The sequence below is a fragment of the Bos taurus genome, chromosome 11 (assembly GCF_002263795.3).
Source record: "Bos taurus isolate L1 Dominette 01449 registration number 42190680 breed Hereford chromosome 11, ARS-UCD2.0, whole genome shotgun sequence".
Taxonomy (NCBI): Eukaryota; Metazoa; Chordata; class Mammalia; order Artiodactyla; family Bovidae; genus Bos; species Bos taurus.
Genome location: NC_037338.1, coordinates 48,666,473 through 48,683,894, shown reverse-complemented (window position 1 = coordinate 48,683,894; position 17,422 = coordinate 48,666,473). Strand labels below are relative to the sequence as shown.

Below are 17,422 nucleotides of genomic sequence, written 5' to 3'. Positions count from 1 at the left end.
CTTAATATCTTCTGCCTCTGTTAGGTCCATACCATTTCTGTCCTTTATCAAGCCCATCTTTGCATGAAATGTTCCTTTGGTATCTCTGATTTTCTTGAAGAGATCTCTAGTCTTTCCCATTCTGTTGTTTTCCTCTATTTCTTTGCATTGATCACTGAGGAAGGCTTTCTTATCTCTTCTTGCTATTCTCTGGAACTCTGCATTCAGATGTTTATATCTTTCCTTTTCTCCTTTGCTTTTCGCTTCTCTTCTTTTCACAGCTATTTGTAAGGCCTCCCCAGACAGCCATTTTGCTTTTTTGCATTTCTTTTCCATGGGGATGGTCTTGATCCCTGTCTCCTGTACAATGTCACGAACCTCATTCCATAGTTCATCAGGCACTCTATCAGATCTAGGCCCTTAAATCTATTTCTCACTTCCACTGTATAATCATAAGGGATTTGATTTAGGTCATACCTGAATGGTCTAGTGGTTTTCCCTACTTTCTTCAATTTCAGTCTGAATTTGGCAATAAGGAGTTCATGGTCTGAGCCACGGTCAGCTCCTGGTCTTGTTTTTGCTGACTGTATAGAGCTTCTCCATCTTTGGCTGCAAAGAATATAATCAATCTGATTTCGGTGTTGACCATCTGGTGATGTCCATGTATAGAGTCTTCTCTTGTGTTGTTGGAAGAGGGTGTTTGTTATGACCAGTGCATTTTCTTGGCAAAACTCTTAAGTCTTTGTCCTGCTTCATTCCGTATTCCAAGGCCAAATTTGCCTGTTACTCCAGGTGTTTCTTGACTTCCTACTTTTGCATTCCAGTCCCCTATAATGAAAAGGACATCTTTTTTGGGTGTTAGCTAGACAGAGTATCAAGCAGAATGTTCTCAAGTGCCAACTGGTTCCTTTCAGCAGAGTATAATAAGGATAGAGTCAAGCTTCTAAAACATAAACCAAAAAAACTGTTTAGCTTGCAAGCAAAATTTGAAGAAAATATAAAGGACCCAGTACTTGGTGGGTTAAAAAGTGATACTGTTTCTCATTCTCAGCCTCTCCAGTTAGCAAAGATCCTTTAAGACCTCAGAAAGATCTCAGGAGGTGCTCCTCATCGAACTTTTTACACTGAGAAAAGGCTCGCTAAGGACAGCCTTAAGAGTATGCAACCCATATTCCTTTCATTAAACAACAGGACTGCTGAGAATCTTAAAGGGTTTCAGACCACAGTAGCCTCACAGGGAGCCTAAAATGGAGAACAGCTTATCCTAGTCAGATTTATGGGTGTGGCTTTTGTCTAATGGAGAAAACCCCAGCAAGACCCAAAAGAAACCCACAAAGTCACTAAGATGAAAAACAGGCCAGCCTGGACTAAAGGGGAAAGAGTACAAAATGAATTGAAGTTTTTGGACTCCAGAACGTCTACAAACAGACATAAGTCTGAGAAAACAATTCGGCTGCCAACAGGCTACATTTCTAGAATAGGAAGGATAATGTAAGGAGTGAAACCTGAAGCCCAGAGGGTTAAGGAGCCCAAGAGCTAAGGAGAAACATTCCCAAGCAGAAGGACTAAGTCCTAATTAAGCAAGCAGCAACTCATGCCAGATAGATCTGACATTTGTTACGAACAGTGATGCTGTGTGTCTCTTTTTTTCTGCCTTTTGGGATGGGAGTGTCACACTATATTGTGCATAGGACACATGGGGAACAGATAACTTGTCTCTTTAGTTTACAGGTCTTTAGACTGAAAGGAAAAGCACTTAAGGAACTGCACCCAGGGGATCACATCCAAGATGTTTTCTGTGCAAAGGGAACTGATTTGATGACAAGATCCTGGTCTATTAGTCTAAGTCTGATGCTGTCATGGGATGAGGTTCTGGAGGGTTCTAAGGAAGGTTGTGAACACATCTGCATGTGGGAGGGATGTGAGTTGCTGTGGCTACAGGGCAGACCATATTATCCAAAACTGACTACAGTAATACTTCCTGTAATATTAGTTCTTCCAGCAACTCGCTGCTGCTAAGTCGCTTCAGTCGTGTCCGACTCTGTGTTACCCCATAGACGGCAGCCTACCAGGCTCCTCCGTCCATGGGGTTTTCCAGGCAAGAGTACTGGAGTGGGGTGCCATCGCCTTCTCCACCAGCAACTCGCTATCCTCCATCAAACTGACATCTATGCACCATTCCCAGGAACCAGGACAGGCCTAAGTTATCAATTTACTAATAAGGGCAGTGAAAGTGATCCTCTGTGACATCTGAAACCAGGAGGACATAAAGGGAACACAGCTTCTGCCTGGCTCTGCCTCTCATCACACTTGCTCTGGGAACCCAGCCACCAACAGTGAGGAAGCCCAGACATGTAAAACCCCACATGTAAGTGTTCCAGCCAACAGCACCAGCTGAGGTCTCAGTTGCAGCCAGTATCAACTGTCAGACATGGGAGTGAGGAAGCCTCTGAGATGACTCTAGCCCTAGCCACTGCCTGACTACAGCCTCACAAGGGATGCTGACCAAACTGGCCACCTGAAGCCAGGGAACCCCCAGAACTGAGTGAGGCAATAAATTTTTACCCCAAGCTCAAGGTGCCTTATGTAGTTACCACAAACCAAAACAGGATCTTTACCAACTCATAGATTTAAACACTTTTGATGGATTTAAACCAGCTGCAATTATTATCTGTTTAAAAACTCAAATTGTCCCAATTTTGGCCAATGGATACGACTTCAAGTTTACTACGTTATATTACTTTTAATATTACACACACACACACATCTATTTATCTATCTTTAGATATCTACCTGGAGGGCTTCCCAGGTGGCACTAGTAATAAAGAACCTGCCTACCAATGCAGGAGGGCTTCCCTCGTAGCTCAGTTGGTAAAGAATGTGCCTGCAACACAGGAGACCCAGGTTCAATCCCTGGCTCAGGAAGATTCCCTGGAGAAGGAAATGGAAATCCACTCCAGTATTCTTGCCTGGAGGATCCCATGGACAGAGAAGCCTAGCAAGCTATAGTCCATGGGGTCGTGGGAGTTGGACATGACTTAGTGACTAAACCACCACCAATGCAGGAGATGTAAGGGACACGGGTTGGATCCCTGGGTCAGAAAGATCCCCTGGAGGAGGGCACAACAACCCACTCCAGTATTCTTGCCTGGAGAATCTCATAGACAGAATCTCATAGACAGATGGAGATCTCATAGACAGAATCTCATAGACAGATGGAGAATCTCATAGCCTGGTAGGCTACAGTCCATAAGGTGGCAAAGAGTTGGACATGATTGAGCACGCATGCACACATTTCATATATCAGGTCATTTCCAACTACCTGGTGCTTTTTCTCTGCACTGTAAGATTCATTTATAAAAGTCACCATTTAAAGTGCATGTCAGTGCCATTTAGTACATCCACAATGCTATACAACCATCACCACTATTTAGTTCCAGAACAGTTTCATCACTCCCAAAATAAATTCCTGTACCATCAGGTCTCCCCACATTCCCTTCTCCCTAGCTCCCGGCAGCAATTATCTACCTTCTGGCTCTACAGAGCCTGTTCTGGACTTTTGGTACAAATGGAATAATGCAATATGTTGCCTTCTGTGGCTTGTTTTTAAGGTTCACCTATGTTGTCACATGTATCATGTATGTAACTTGTACTTAATTTCTTTTTGTGAAATTAGTTTGCAACTAGTTCAAACTGAATGAACTAGTTTGTTGTATAGATATACCATATTTTGTTTATCTAGACATCAGCTGAACATCTGAACTGTCTCTATCTTTTGCTATCAACATTCACCTACAAGTTTTTGTTTGAATACCTGTTTTCAGTTCTTTGGGGTGGAACTGCAGGGTCATATGGTAATTCTATGTTTAACTCTGGACCATTTTACACTCCCACAGTGAAGTATGAGGGTTCCAATTTCTCCACATCCTCACTTGTTATTTTCTGTTTTTATCAGAACCATCCTGTTGGCTACAAAGTGGCTATTTCACTGTGGTTTTGATTTACATTTCCTTAATGTCAAAGGATTTTGAGCTCTTTTCTAGTGCTTGTTGGCTATTTATACATCTTCCCAGGATAAATGTCTAGTTAAGTCCTTAGCCCATTTTTTATTTGGGTTGTCTTCTTGTTCCTAAGTTGTAGGAAATCTTTACATATTATGGATACTAGACCTTCATCAGTTATATGATTTGAAAACATTCCCTCCTATTCTTTTCATTCTTGTGTCATTTGATGCAAAAATTTTTTAATTTTGTGAAATCAAATTTATCTTGTGTCTTTTGGTGTCCTGTGTTAAGAAACCACTGCCAAAAAAGAAAACGTTGGCAGTCAGTTAGACGTCCATTTGAGAAGAGTGGGACTTGTGTGTGTGTGGAGGGAGGGGGAGAAACTAGGGTGAGGAGGAGGAGGAGGAGCAGGAGGAGAAAGAAAAGGACCCGATTGCCTTGAGGGGGAGGGGGAGATGAAAGATCCCAAGAGTGGACAGGACAGTCAGGTGAGTGCCATAGGGAAAGGAAACGAAGCCAAGCAACCGAACACACTCCCAACGGTGGTTTTGTTCAGTCCAAGATCAAGATGTGGACAGCACGGTGTCCTCCAGCACACAGTGACACACAGGCCTCACTCGGCAGGGGGAGTTCGGGATAACCCTGAACGCTGAAGCGGCCTGAACGCTGAAGCGGACAAAAGAAGCCGTCACATTCATCCATGGCTGAAAAGTACCATGGTCCCACGACATTCCAAACTCCTCTCAAACCATTGAAAGACTCTCTCACTCACTCGCCGTTCAAAATGTAGAGAACAGAAAAGGAGCGAAACGATGGTGGCTGGCTGGCTGGATTTCCGTGATGGTGTGATTAGGGAACACATGGACAGAAAAGCATCCGATTCACTTGTGTAAAGAATCTCTCTTGCCTTCTCAAAAAAAAAAAAAAAAACCACTGCCAAATCCAAGGTCTACCTCCAAAACTTTCTTAAGCACCAGACTAAACTCTCTCTTTATTCATACAAACTAAATATCCTAACTTTAACACAAAAGATACTGGACACCTCTTAATTCTGGAATACCTTTTATTAATAATAAGCAACAATATAGAAAAGACATTGCTGTTTCAAAACAATTTGCCTTGACATATAAATTTGTAATACATGTTGTAAGGTTAGTGCTGCTACTTCCAACCTATAAAAATATGATTTTAGCAAACAAAACAAACAAAAGGAGAGATAAAACACACAATTTTCATGTGATGCTTTGATACAGACCACTAATTCCTTAGCCCTACCAAACTACAGTAAACATAGAAAAGGAAACCACAATCCTGGAAACAGAGACTGTAATACAAGGCCCCTCATATAAACCCTATCTGGAGGTTGCAGTTTTCCTTTTTAGACTAGAGGGTAGCTGTAACTGATATTTTTGAAATCTGTCATAAGAATTCTTCCCACACAAACAAAAGACATCCAGATATTAATGGCCAGTTCTACATTTGAAATACAGATTAATACGCAACAACTTTTTCTATAGTTAACTAAAAATATTATATAGGAATCATGCATTAAGGTTAAAATATATCACACACAAAAATACAGTAAATTTGACATGAAAGTAGCATTATTTCTCAGTAAATTCATATTCTAGATCTAGGAGAAAAGGGGCTCTTCAGTTATGATAAAGAAATGGCAGATATTCATCAGTATGGCAGAAGCAGGAAGGTGACATTTCCCTAGTTTCCTCTGCATCTATGTGTGGATATACATTACCTATACATTCTCAATCATGTACTCTAAGTCACAATGTAAAATGTATTTCAAAATGGTTTGAAAGCAACTGATCTAGAGAAATAAAAATGAATAAAAAAAGATTCTAATATCCATAGAAGCAAACAGGCTGCATCATATATTAAACTTTCTACCATGTACACCTCGCTACCTACATCTATTACTGAGCAACACTGTTTTATTATCCTAGTGAAAAGAAAGAATTCTAAAAGATGATAGCTAAAAATATCCACACACAAGTTCAGTCCTAAACTAGCCCTGCTATCAAACTTGGTCTTAAGTTAAATAAATTAGCTTAGTCAATCCTCAAGAATAATAATGTCTCCTTCTCTTTTAAGATCAATGCATATGCAGTGACCACTCCCAAATTTATAGTCTGGGAGAGGGTGAGGCTAGACTGAAAGCCCGGGTCCTCCAAACCCCATGTCCACCTCAAAAAAGGTTGGACCTGGCCATGCAGTCCTGAGACTAAGAGAAGATGGATGGTGTCAGGTCTGGCAAGTGAGGAAGAATCAGAGCTCTGAAGCTCATTCTGGGAAAGAAAGAGCAATTCATTCCTGCTGAATACCCCCATGGATGACTAATTCCAGACACTGAGAATCAGAGTCAGCTGAGGTGGTTAATTTTATATGTCAAAATAGGTGTTTTGGGACGAGATCAACATTTAAATCAGTGAACTACAAATAAAGTGGGTTGCCTTCCACAATGTGGGTGGGCCTCATCCAACCAACTGAAGGCTTGAATAAAACAAAAAGTCCAGCCTGCCCAAGCAAGAGGCAATTCTCAAGCAGACTGCCTTCAACCAAAACTGCACCATCAGCTTTCCTGGGTCTCTGGCTTGCCAGCCTTCAGACTGAAAATGGACCATCTCTTCTGGGTATGTGCATATCAAGCCTGCCAGCCTCCATTACAGATGTTGGACTTGACAGCCTCCACAACTGCATGGGTCAAATCTTTATAATAAGTCTATCTATATACGCATCCTGTGGGTTCTGTTTCTCTTTTTGTGTTAGTCACTTAGTTGTGTCTGACTCTCTGTGACCCCATGGACTATAGCCCACCATCTCTTCTGTCCATGGAATTTTCCAGGCAAGAATACTGGAGTGGGTGGCCATTCCCTTCTCCAGTGGATCTTCCCAACCGAAGTATGGACCCAGGTCTGCAGCACAGCAGTCAGATTCTTTACCATCTGAGCCAAGTTTCTCTAGAGAAGTTCTAAAACCTATGGAGGTTGGTTAGAGGGAGGTCACATCAACACAGTTGCTGACTTTTTCTGGGCTCCAAAATCACTGCAGACGGTGCAGCCATGAAATTAAAAGATGCTTACTCCTTGGAAGGAAAGTTATGACCAACCTAGACAGCATATTAAAAAGCAGAGACATTACTTTGCCAACAAAGGTCCATCTAGTCAAGGCTATGGTTTTTCCAGTGGTCATGTATGGATGTGAGAGTTGGACCATAAAGAAAGCTGAGAGCCGAAGAACTGATGCTTTTGAACTGTGGTGTTGGAGAAGACTCTTCAGAGTCCCCTGGACTGCAAGGAGATCCAACCAGTCCATCCTAAAGATCAATCCTGGGTGTTCTGATGTTGAAGCTGAAACTGCAATACTTTGGCCACCTGATGCAAAGAGCTGACTCATTTGAAAAGACCCTGATGCTGGGAAAGACTGAGGGCAGGAGGAGAAGGGGATGACAGAGGAAGAAATGGTTGGATGGCATCACGGACTCAATGGATACGTGTTTGGGTGGACTCCAGGAGTTGGTGACGGGCAGGGAGGCCTGGCATATGCGGTGGTTCATGGGGTCGCAAAGAGTTGGACACGACTGAACGACTGAACTGAACTGAACATCCTCTTATGGAAATCAAGAAAAAGTCACAGAACACATTAATCTTTCAGTCAAACATGTCACACTTGTGACATGTTTATTTACTGAGCATCTATTAGGAGCTAGGGACTATTATGAGTACTGATATACAGTCCCTTTGAGGAGTTTCCATTTTAATGTGGAAAACACATAATAAATACACAGTATGTCAGGAAGTATAAGAGCTACAAAGTAAAACCAAGTAAGGTAAGGGTAGGTTCCAGAGTGATGCAAAGAAGGAGAAAGTGATCAGAGGTGTCTTAGATAGGGAAGGCCTCTCTGAAAGAAAAGTGATATCTAAGAAAATATCTGAATGGAGTGAGCTAAGCAAAGATGTGTGGGAGGACTTCAGGGCAAACAGCAAATGAAAAGGTAATCAGAAGAACAGAATGAGGCAGAGTAAAAAAATAAGATATGCAAAGAGCCAGATCATGAACAGCCCTGTGGATAGGTAAAGAGTTGAGATTTTATTGTGATATGATGGGATGTCACTGGAGGGCATGGCATGGTCCAGTCCATGTGCTTTTTTAAAGGCCTTTGTTAACAACAAGGTAAAGAACTGACCCTAGGGTAGACTGAGGAGATAGATCAGTGACAACCATGCTGTAACCTTTGGGCAAAACAAGGAAGAGTGGGCCTGAAAGGAGGACCCCAAAGATACACCTCTACAGTTTTGCCCTGAAAGTTTGCTCTGCTTCCTGCATACTCCCAGGCCCACTTGGGCATTTTGGTAGCCCAGATTCTAAGATGGTTCCCACGATCTCTGTCCCCAGTGGTTAAGCCCATGATTAGAGTTGTACAGGCAAAAGGGATTTTACAGATGTAATGAGGTTTCTCATCAGTTGACCTGATTTATCAAAAGGCATTTATCCAGGTGGGTTTGCCCTAATCACATAAGCCTTTTAAACCTAGGTCTGGAAATCATAAAAAGGGAAGAGATATTAAAGTCTGAGACACAAGCTCATGGTAGCCTGCAAGAAAGTAAACATCTATGTTATAATCTGCTTCTGAGAATCTTGTGGCAAAGAACTTCAGGCCGCCCCCAGGTAGGTGAGGTGAGAGCTAGCAAGAAAACAGGGACTTCAGCCCTACAGCTGCAAGGGACTGAATTCTGCTAACAAACTGAAGGAGCTTAGAAGAGGACCCTGAGCTCCAAATGAGAGGGACACATCTGGACCCCTTTATGACAGCAAGCAGATAACCCTAACCATTCACCTTTAGAAACAGTAAGGTAATAAATGGGTGCTGTTTTAAGCTGCTCCATCTGTGCTACCTGCTATGTACACACAGCAGTAGAAAACTAATACACACTCCACTTTCCTACGGAACAGCCTGTTTCTCTTACCCTGGAAACGAAAGGGGAAATGGAAGAGAAGCAAACTTGGGGGGGAAAAAATTGACTTTTCTAACCCACTGAGTCCAGGGACCTTGCTCAATCGCTCAAGTCACAGAACCTGTTTTGTAAATTCCACATTTTGCCAAAATACCAATTCTCTTTCCATTGTGAGCAATGGAAGTAAGTTTACTATTTTAAATTTCAGTAAATTACTTTGATGTGTGTGCTTAGTCGCTTAGGCCTGTTCGACTCTATGCGACCCCATGGACTGTAGCCTGCCAGGCTACTCTGTCCATGAGAGTCTGCAGGCAAGAATACTGGGGTGGATTGCCATTTCCTTCTCCAAAATTACTGTGATAATTATGCAGAAATAAAGGTAACTCCTTGGACGTCTGCCAAAGTTGTCCTAGCACCTAGAGACAGAGATCCTCAGGCTAATCTCAGAAACGAGCACAAGGTCAGGCGCTTAACCTTCCTCGAGTTCTAGAAGCTCTAACTCTTACTCTGTTTTTTATTCAGAGTAAGAATAGCTCAAGAGGCGTTCTCAGCTACGAAAAGAAAGGCAGTCCTTCCTGGATAATTACAACCTTGACCCCTAAAACTCGGTCTCTAGCAGTCCAGGCACCTCCTTAAGGTGCAACAAGCCAAGAATATGCGTGTCCCGCTGGGAAATGTAGTTTTCCCCCCGTCGACCTTCAACCACTGGATCCGCGAAACCTCTTACGCGCCCAACCGGCGACCCGGGCGCCAGCAGCCTCGATTGGTCCTAGACTGAGGCAGCGAGGGGCTGATTGGATGGCACGTCCCCAAAGCCGTGCCTCCCGTCCTACACCCGCCTCCCCGCCACCTTCTCTTCTCCACGCCCCATCCCGCTTCAGCAATAATCCTCCAGTCATTCCCGTCCACCTAACTCCCGAATTAACTGCCTCACGGGCCCACCCAGGACTCTCGCGATAAGGGCGGCCCGGAGACACGCCTCTGTCTGGGGCCTAGGCAAAGCCAAAGCCTCCCTTATTTTCCGCTGGTTGGCGAGAGTCAGTTCACCAAGCGCTGTCTCCCGGCGCCCCCGTCCTCACCTGGGCGGTGGAGGTCACGCCGGATAACTGACAGGCTCGCAGCATCTTTACTGGGCTGACTCCGCTGCGGGTGTAACTGGGAGATAGGGCGGCGGCGCGTGTAGGGTACACGGTACGTCCGTGCGTGCCTGCGTCCGTGCCGCCTCCGCGCCGGGCGTACCGGAAGGGCAGCCAACGACTGCGCACGCGCAGCCCCGTCTTGCTCGGGTCCCGGCCATTCGAAGAGGGTGGGCCCTTTCCAGGCGGAAAGGGAGATTTCTCCTTCCGGGTCGCTCTGAGAAGTCGGCTCTGTTACCCGAAATGTAGATTGCTAGGTAAACTGGAGGGCTGGCAGTGGATCGGAAACTCAGGCTTTGGTCCGCCCTGGAACCGGGCAGGTGTGACTCGTCGAGAATTTAAGCAAGAAACCATCTCAGCCATTTCTGTCAGCTGGATATTTCGTAGAAAGAAATGGATTTGCCGAAAATTACGTAAACAATGGTGTGGTCTCTGCGCGTTCCTTTCGTTTCGCAGCCCTTCAGGGAGTCATCCTGCTTAAGGAAGATTCAGTTCAGTTCAGCTCAGTCTCTCAGTCGTGTCCAGCTCTTTGCAACCCCATGGACTGCAACACGCCAGGCTTCCATGTCCTTCACCAACTCCGGGAGCTTGCTCAAACTCATGTCCATTGAGTCGGTGATGTCACCAAACCACCTCATCCTCTGTCGTCCACTTCTCCTACCCTCAATCTTTCCCAGCATCAGGGTCTTTTCAAGTGAGTCAGCTCTTTGCATCAGGTGGCCAAAGTATTGCAATTTCAGCTTCAACATCAGTCCTTCCAATGAACACCCAGGACTGATCTCCTTTAGGATGGACTGGTTGGATCTCCTTGCAGTCCAAGGGACTCTCAAGAGTCTTCTCCAACACCACAGTTCAAAAGCATCAGTTCTTTGGCTCTCAGCTTTCTTTATGGTCCAACTCTCACATCCATACATGACCACTGGAAAAACCATAGCCTTGACTAGACAGACCTTTGTTGACAAAGAAATGTCCCTGCTTTTTAATATGCTGTCTAGGTTGATCATAACTTTCCTTCCAAGGAGTAAGCGTCTTTTAATTTCATGGCTGCAGTCACCATCTGCAGTGATTTGGGAGCCCCAAAAAATAAAGTCTGACACTGTTTCCCCATCTATTTGCCATGAAGTGACGGGACCGGATGCCATGATCTTAGTTTTCTGACTGTTGCACTTTAAGCCAACTTTTTCGCTCTCCTCTTTAACTTTCATCAAGAGGATCTTTAGTTCTTCTTCACTTTCTGCCATAAGGGTGGTGTCATCTGCATATCTGAGGTTATTGATATTTCTCCCAGCAATCTTGATTCTAGCTTGTGCTTCTTCCAGCCCAGCGTTTCTCATGATGTACTCTGCATATAAGTTAAATAAGCAGGGTGACAATATACATCCTTGACATACTCTTTTTTCTATTTGGAACCAGTTTGTTGTTCCATGTCCAGTTCTAACTGTTGCTTCCTGACCTGCATACAGGTTTCTCAAGAGGCAGGTCAGGTGGTCTGGTATTCCCATCTCTTTCAGAATTTTCCACAGTTTATTGTGATCCACATAGTCAAAGGCTTTGGTATAGTCAATAAAGCAGAAATAGACTTTTTTTTCTGGAACGCTCTTGCTTTTTTGATGATCCAGAGGATGTTGGCAATTTGATCTCTGGTTCCTCTGCCTTTTCTAAATCCAGCTTGAACATCTGGAAGTTCATGGTTCACATATTGCTGAAGCCTGGCTTGGAGAATTTTGAGCATTACTTTACTAGCATGTGAGATGAGTGCAATTGTGTGGTAGTTTGAGCATTCTTTGGCATCGCCTTTCTTTGGGATTGGAATGAAAACTGACCCTTTCCAGTCCTGTGGCCACTGCTGAGTTTTCCAAATTTGCTGACATATTGAGTGCAGCACTTTCACAGCATCATCTTTTAGGATTTGAAATAGCTCAACTGGAATTCCATCACCTCCACTAGCTTTGTTCGTAGTGATGCTTCCTAAGGCCCATTTGACTAAACATTCCAGGATGTCTGGTTCTAGGTGAGTGATCACACCATTGTGATTATCTGGGTCGTGAAGATCTTTTCTCTATAGTTCTTCTGAGTATTCTTGCCACCTTTTCTTAATATCTTATGCTTCTGTTAGGTCCATACCATTTCTGTCCTTAATTGTGCCCATCTTTGCATGAAATGTTCCCTTGGTATCTCTAATTTTCTTGAAGAGATCTCTATCTTTCCCGTTCTATTGTTTTCTCTATTTCTTTGCATTGATCACTGAGGAAGGCTTTCTTATCTCTCCTTGCTATTCTTTGGAACTCTGCATTCAAGTGGGTATATCTTTCCTTTTTTCCTTTGCTTTTCACTTCTCTTCTTTTCTCAGCTATTTGTAAGGCCTCCTCAGACAGCCATTTTGCCTTTTTGCATTTCTTTTTCTTGGGGATCGTCTTGATCACTGCTTCCTGTACAATGTCACAAACCTACGTCCATAGTTCTTCAGGCACTCTATCAGATCTAATCCCTTGAATCTATTTCTCACTTCCACTGTATAATCGTAAGGGATCTGATTTATGTCATATCTGAATGGTCTAGTGGTTTTCCCTACTTTATTCAGTTTAAGTCTGAATTTGGCAATAAGGTGTTCATGATCTGAGCCACAGTCAGTTCCCGGTCTTGTTTTTGCTGACTATGTAGAGCTTCTCCATCTTTGGCTGCAAAGAATGTAATCAATCTGATTTTGGTATTGACCATCTGGTAATGTCCATGCATAGAGTCTTCTCTTGTGTTGTTGGAAGAGGGTGTTTGCTATGACCAGTGTGTTCTCTTGGCAAAACTCTATTAGCCTTTGCCCTGCTTCATTCTGTACTTGAAGGCCAAATTTGCCTGTTACTCCAGGTATTTCTTGACTTCCTACTTTTGCATTCCAGAAAACTAACCAATCTGATCACATGAACCACAGCCTTGTCTAACTCATTGAAACTATGAGCCATGACGTGTAGGGCTACCCAAGCAGATGGGTCATGGTGGAGAGTTCTGACAAAACATGGTCCACTGGAGAAGGGAATGCAAACCACTTCAGTATTCTTGCCTTGAGAACCCCATGAAAGTGAAAGTGAAGTTGCTTAGTCGTGTCTGACTCTGAGACACATGGACTGTAACCTATCACACTCCTCTGACCATAGGATTTTCCAAGCAAGAGTACTGGAGTGGGTTGCCATTTCCTTCTCCAGGGGATCTTCCCCACCCAAGGATCAAACCCCGGTCTCCTGCATTGCAGGCAGATGCTTTACCATCTGAGCCACTTGATCTTAGCCAAGAACCCCATGAACAGTATGAAAATAAAGGTAACACGTGTTAAATATTGAGCAACATATTCAATACTATTAGTAGTAATAATGATCTTACCATCACAGTATAGTGGAAACTAAACTTGTGTATCTGTTGCATTTGCAAAGTACTTTCAAGTCTTAATGCTACCAAATCCCATTTATAAAGTAGAGAAATAGATTTGAAAATTATCTAAAACCAGGTAATTACTTATTTTTGTATAGGTTCATTGCTTTTCAGAGTACTTTTGTAATTATATTACACCATTTCATACTGCTATCACTTAACAGCTTCCAGAGCAGCTCCCATTTTTTTTTTTTTTATTAATTTTATGCTTGAACTGCCACCACAACCTCTCCACTCCATCCCTGCCCACTACTGGCAATTCTGTAGTTTCCTAACCTCTAGTTTAACCAAGTCCTTAATCCTCATCTTCCACGTGCAATGTAAAATTTTTTAATTTTTGCTTTAAAATGGTCTCTCCTAAAGTAACTTAGAAATTTAATTCATTCCCTCTTTCAAAACTTTAGGCGACTCCCACTCGCAATTCAAAGATCCTTAAGAAATGTCTCAGAGTACTTTTCCAGCCTGTATTCATGTTTTATGGCTCAAAGTGGCCACCGTAGGTAGATCAAGATAGCAACAATAGCAGTTCAAGCTCATCAGCCTCTTGTCTACCCTAAAACCCAGAGAAACTGAAATATAACTAACTCAGACGTTCTCAAAGTGGTAGTCCAGGACTCCTGGTGAAACTGAAACCCATAAAGAGGGTCCATAAAATCAAAACAACCTTCATAATTCTAGATATTTGCTGTTTTTTACTCGTTATTCATAATTGTAGAGTTTTTCCAGACACTAGGTGACAGGTGATACCACAACAAATTGAATGCATAAGCAAATTTCAAAATCCAGCTTTCTATTAAACCAGACCTTGCAGAGACTTGAAAAAAGGTTAAACAATGCCACTCTTCTCATTTTTTTTTTTTTTAATTTACTTACTTGTTTGTGTCAGGTCTTAGTTGTGGCAACCAGGATTTTTTAGTTGTGGCGTATGGGATCCAGTTCCCTAACCAGGGATCAAACCTGGGCCCCTGCTTTGGGAACACAGAGTCAGTCTTAGCCACTGGATCACCAGGGAAGTCTTCATTAATTTTGAAATATTTTTCCTAAGATATTTTTTAATATGTAACAGATTTATAATTTTTTTTCTGCACCACATCAGCATGCAGAATATCAGTTTCCCTACCAGAGATCTGGTATGCGGGTCAAGAAGCAACAGTTAGAACTGGACATGGAACAACAGACTGGTTCCAAATCGGAAAAGGAGTATGTCAAGGCTATATACTGTCACCCTGCTTATTTAACTTATATGTAGAATACATCATGAGAAACGCCAAACTGGATGAAGCACAAGCTGGAATCAAGATTCTTGGGAGAAATATCAATAACCTCAGATATGTAGATGCTGCTGCTGCTGCTGCTAAATCACTTCAGTCGTGTCCAACTCTGTGCAACCCCATAGATGGCAGCCCACCAGGCTCCTCTGTCCACAGGATTCTTCAGGCAAGAATACTGGAGTGAGTTGCCATTTTCTTCTCCAATATGCAGATCACACCACCCTTATGGCAGAAAGCGAAGAACTAAAGAGCCTCTTGATGAAACTGAAAGAAGAAAGTGAAAAAGTTGGCTTAAAACCAAACATTCAGAAAATGAAGATCATGGCATTTGGCCCCATCACTTCATGGCAAATAGATGGGGAAATCGTGATAGACTTTATTTTTCGGGGCTCCCAAATCACTGCAGATGGTGACTGCAGCCATGAAATTAAAAGACACTTGCTCCTTGGAAGAAAAGTTATGACCAACCTAGACAGCATATTAAAAAGCAGAGACATTACTTTGCCAGCAAAGGTCCATCTAGTTAAAGCTGTGGTTTTTCCAGTAGTCATATATGGATGTGAGAGTTGGACTATAAAGAAAGCTGAGCACCAAAGAATTTATGCTTTCAAACTGGTGTTGGAGAAGACTCTTGAGAGTCCCTTGGACAGCAAGGAGATCCAACCAGACCATCCTAAAGGAAATAAGTCCTGAATATTCAGTGAAAGCACTGATACTGAAGCTGAAACTCCAATACTTTGGCCACCTAATGCGAAGACCTGACTCATTTGAAAAGACTCTGGTACTGGTAAAGATTGAAGGCAGGAGGAAAGGGGACAACAGAGGATGAGATGGTTGGATGGCATCACTGATTCAATGGACATGAGTTTAAGTAAGCTCCAGTAGTTGGTGATGTACAGGGAAGCCTGGCATGCTGCAGTGCATGGGGTCGCAGAGTCATCCATGACTGAGCAACTGAACTGAACTGAACTGAACTAGGGTTCTAACCTGTCCTCTGCAGTGGAAACAGATTCTTAGCCACTGGACTGACGGGAAAATCCCTATAATTGTTTTGTAATAAAGTAGTAAGACCAACGGGCAGAATACTTATCTCCACATTGTCCTAATCCCTGCTGCTGCTGCTGCTGCTAAGTCGCTTCAGTCTTGTCCAACTCTGTGCGACCCCATAGACGGCAGCCCACCAGGCTCCCCCGTCCCTGGGATTCTCCAGGCAAGAACACTGGAGTGGGTTGCCATTTCCTTCTCCAATGCATGATAGTAAAAAGTGAAAGGGAAGTCGCTCAGTCGTGTCCAACTCTTAGTGACCCCATGGACTGCAGCCTACCAGGCTCCTCCGTCCATGGGATTTTCCAGGTAAGAGTACTGGAATGGGGTGCCATTGCCTTCTCTGCCTAATCCCTAGAGCCTGTGAATATGTTACCTTACATGGCGAAAAAAGAATTTTTCAGGTGTGATTAAGTTGAGAATCTTCAGATGGGGATTGAGATAATTCTGGGATGTTTGTATGGACCAAATGTCCACACAGGGGTCCTTAGGAATGAAAAGAGGAAAGCGGGAGGGTGAGGCTGAAAAGGAAGTATGACAATGAAAGCAGGAGTCAGAGTGATGTCGCTTTAAGATGGAAGGAGGCAGTAAGCCTCTAAAACCTGGAAAAGGCAATGGAACAAATTTCTCTAGAACCTCTAGAAGAAACACAGCCCTGGATACCTTGATTTTAGCATTGTGAAGCCCATGTTGGACTTCTGACCTACAGAACTGTAAGATAATAAACTTGTGTTGCTTTAAGCCACCAAATTTGAGTTAACTTGTTATAAAAGCAGTAAGAAACTAGCAAAATAAATAGTTTCTGTTTTACTTTCCAATGTAATACATATTAATAGATATAATCCATATAATTATAAGCTCTTTGGGGTCCTCAATTTTTAAGCATGTAAAGAGGTTCTAAGACCAAAAAGTTTGAAAGCCACTGCTCTAAATAAATCCTGTGTGTCTCTGTCTTGGCTCCCTCTCTTTTCACCTTAGCTCTTGGTGTTGTTACCACCAACAGTGACCTTGCTCTTGTTAAAATCCTTCCCATTCTTTAAGATCCATATTATATTCCATCTCCTTGTCCCTGATCACCTCAACCAAAAGCCTTCTTTCCTTAACTTTGAATGCACTGTGGGTCGGTTATCTGCCGTGTATTTTTGGTCTGTTCTTTAGTAAGTCGTGTTTGGCTTTTGCAACCCCATGGACTGTAGCCTGCCAGGCTCCTCTGTCCATAGGCTTTCCCAAGCAAGAATACTGGAGTGGGTTGCCATTTCCTTCTCCAGGGGATCTTTCCCACCCAGGGATTGAACCTGTGTCTCCTGCATTGTAGGTGGATTCTTTACCACTGAGCCCCTGGGGGAAGCCTGTAAATAGTGCCATATATTGTATATGACTCAAGTATCTTAGACAACGAGGATGGGAGAGAGCTGTTTATTTTCTGTTTGAATGAAACTTTTTTTTTTAATGTGTGATCAGTAATTCTCAGGAATAAGATAAGGAATGTAAATTGTTCAGAAAGAGTTGAGATGCTGTTCTATCAAATGACAGTGCTATTGATGAGAGGAAAAAAAAGGGTGTGTGTATGTATGTTTGATATTTACATTGATTTTATT

At 43.0% G+C, this 17,422-nt stretch overlaps 1 protein-coding gene across 8 annotated transcripts in view; it reads right to left on the bottom strand.

The window, feature by feature from the left end:
• Positions 1 to 10,201, bottom strand: part of IMMT (inner membrane mitochondrial protein) — a 42,622-nt gene extending 32,421 nt beyond the window's left edge. For 7 of the 8 annotated variants that reach the window (XM_005212770.5, XM_059891137.1, XM_005212764.2 and 4 more), the window contains exon 1: positions 10,033 to 10,201. In XM_005212770.5, coding sequence (XP_005212827.1) covers positions 10,033 to 10,077 — 45 coding nt within the window. In that variant the 5' untranslated portion in view covers positions 10,078 to 10,201. 8 annotated transcript variants of the gene reach the window in all.
• Between the last annotated feature and the right edge of the window lie 7,221 nt (positions 10,202 to 17,422).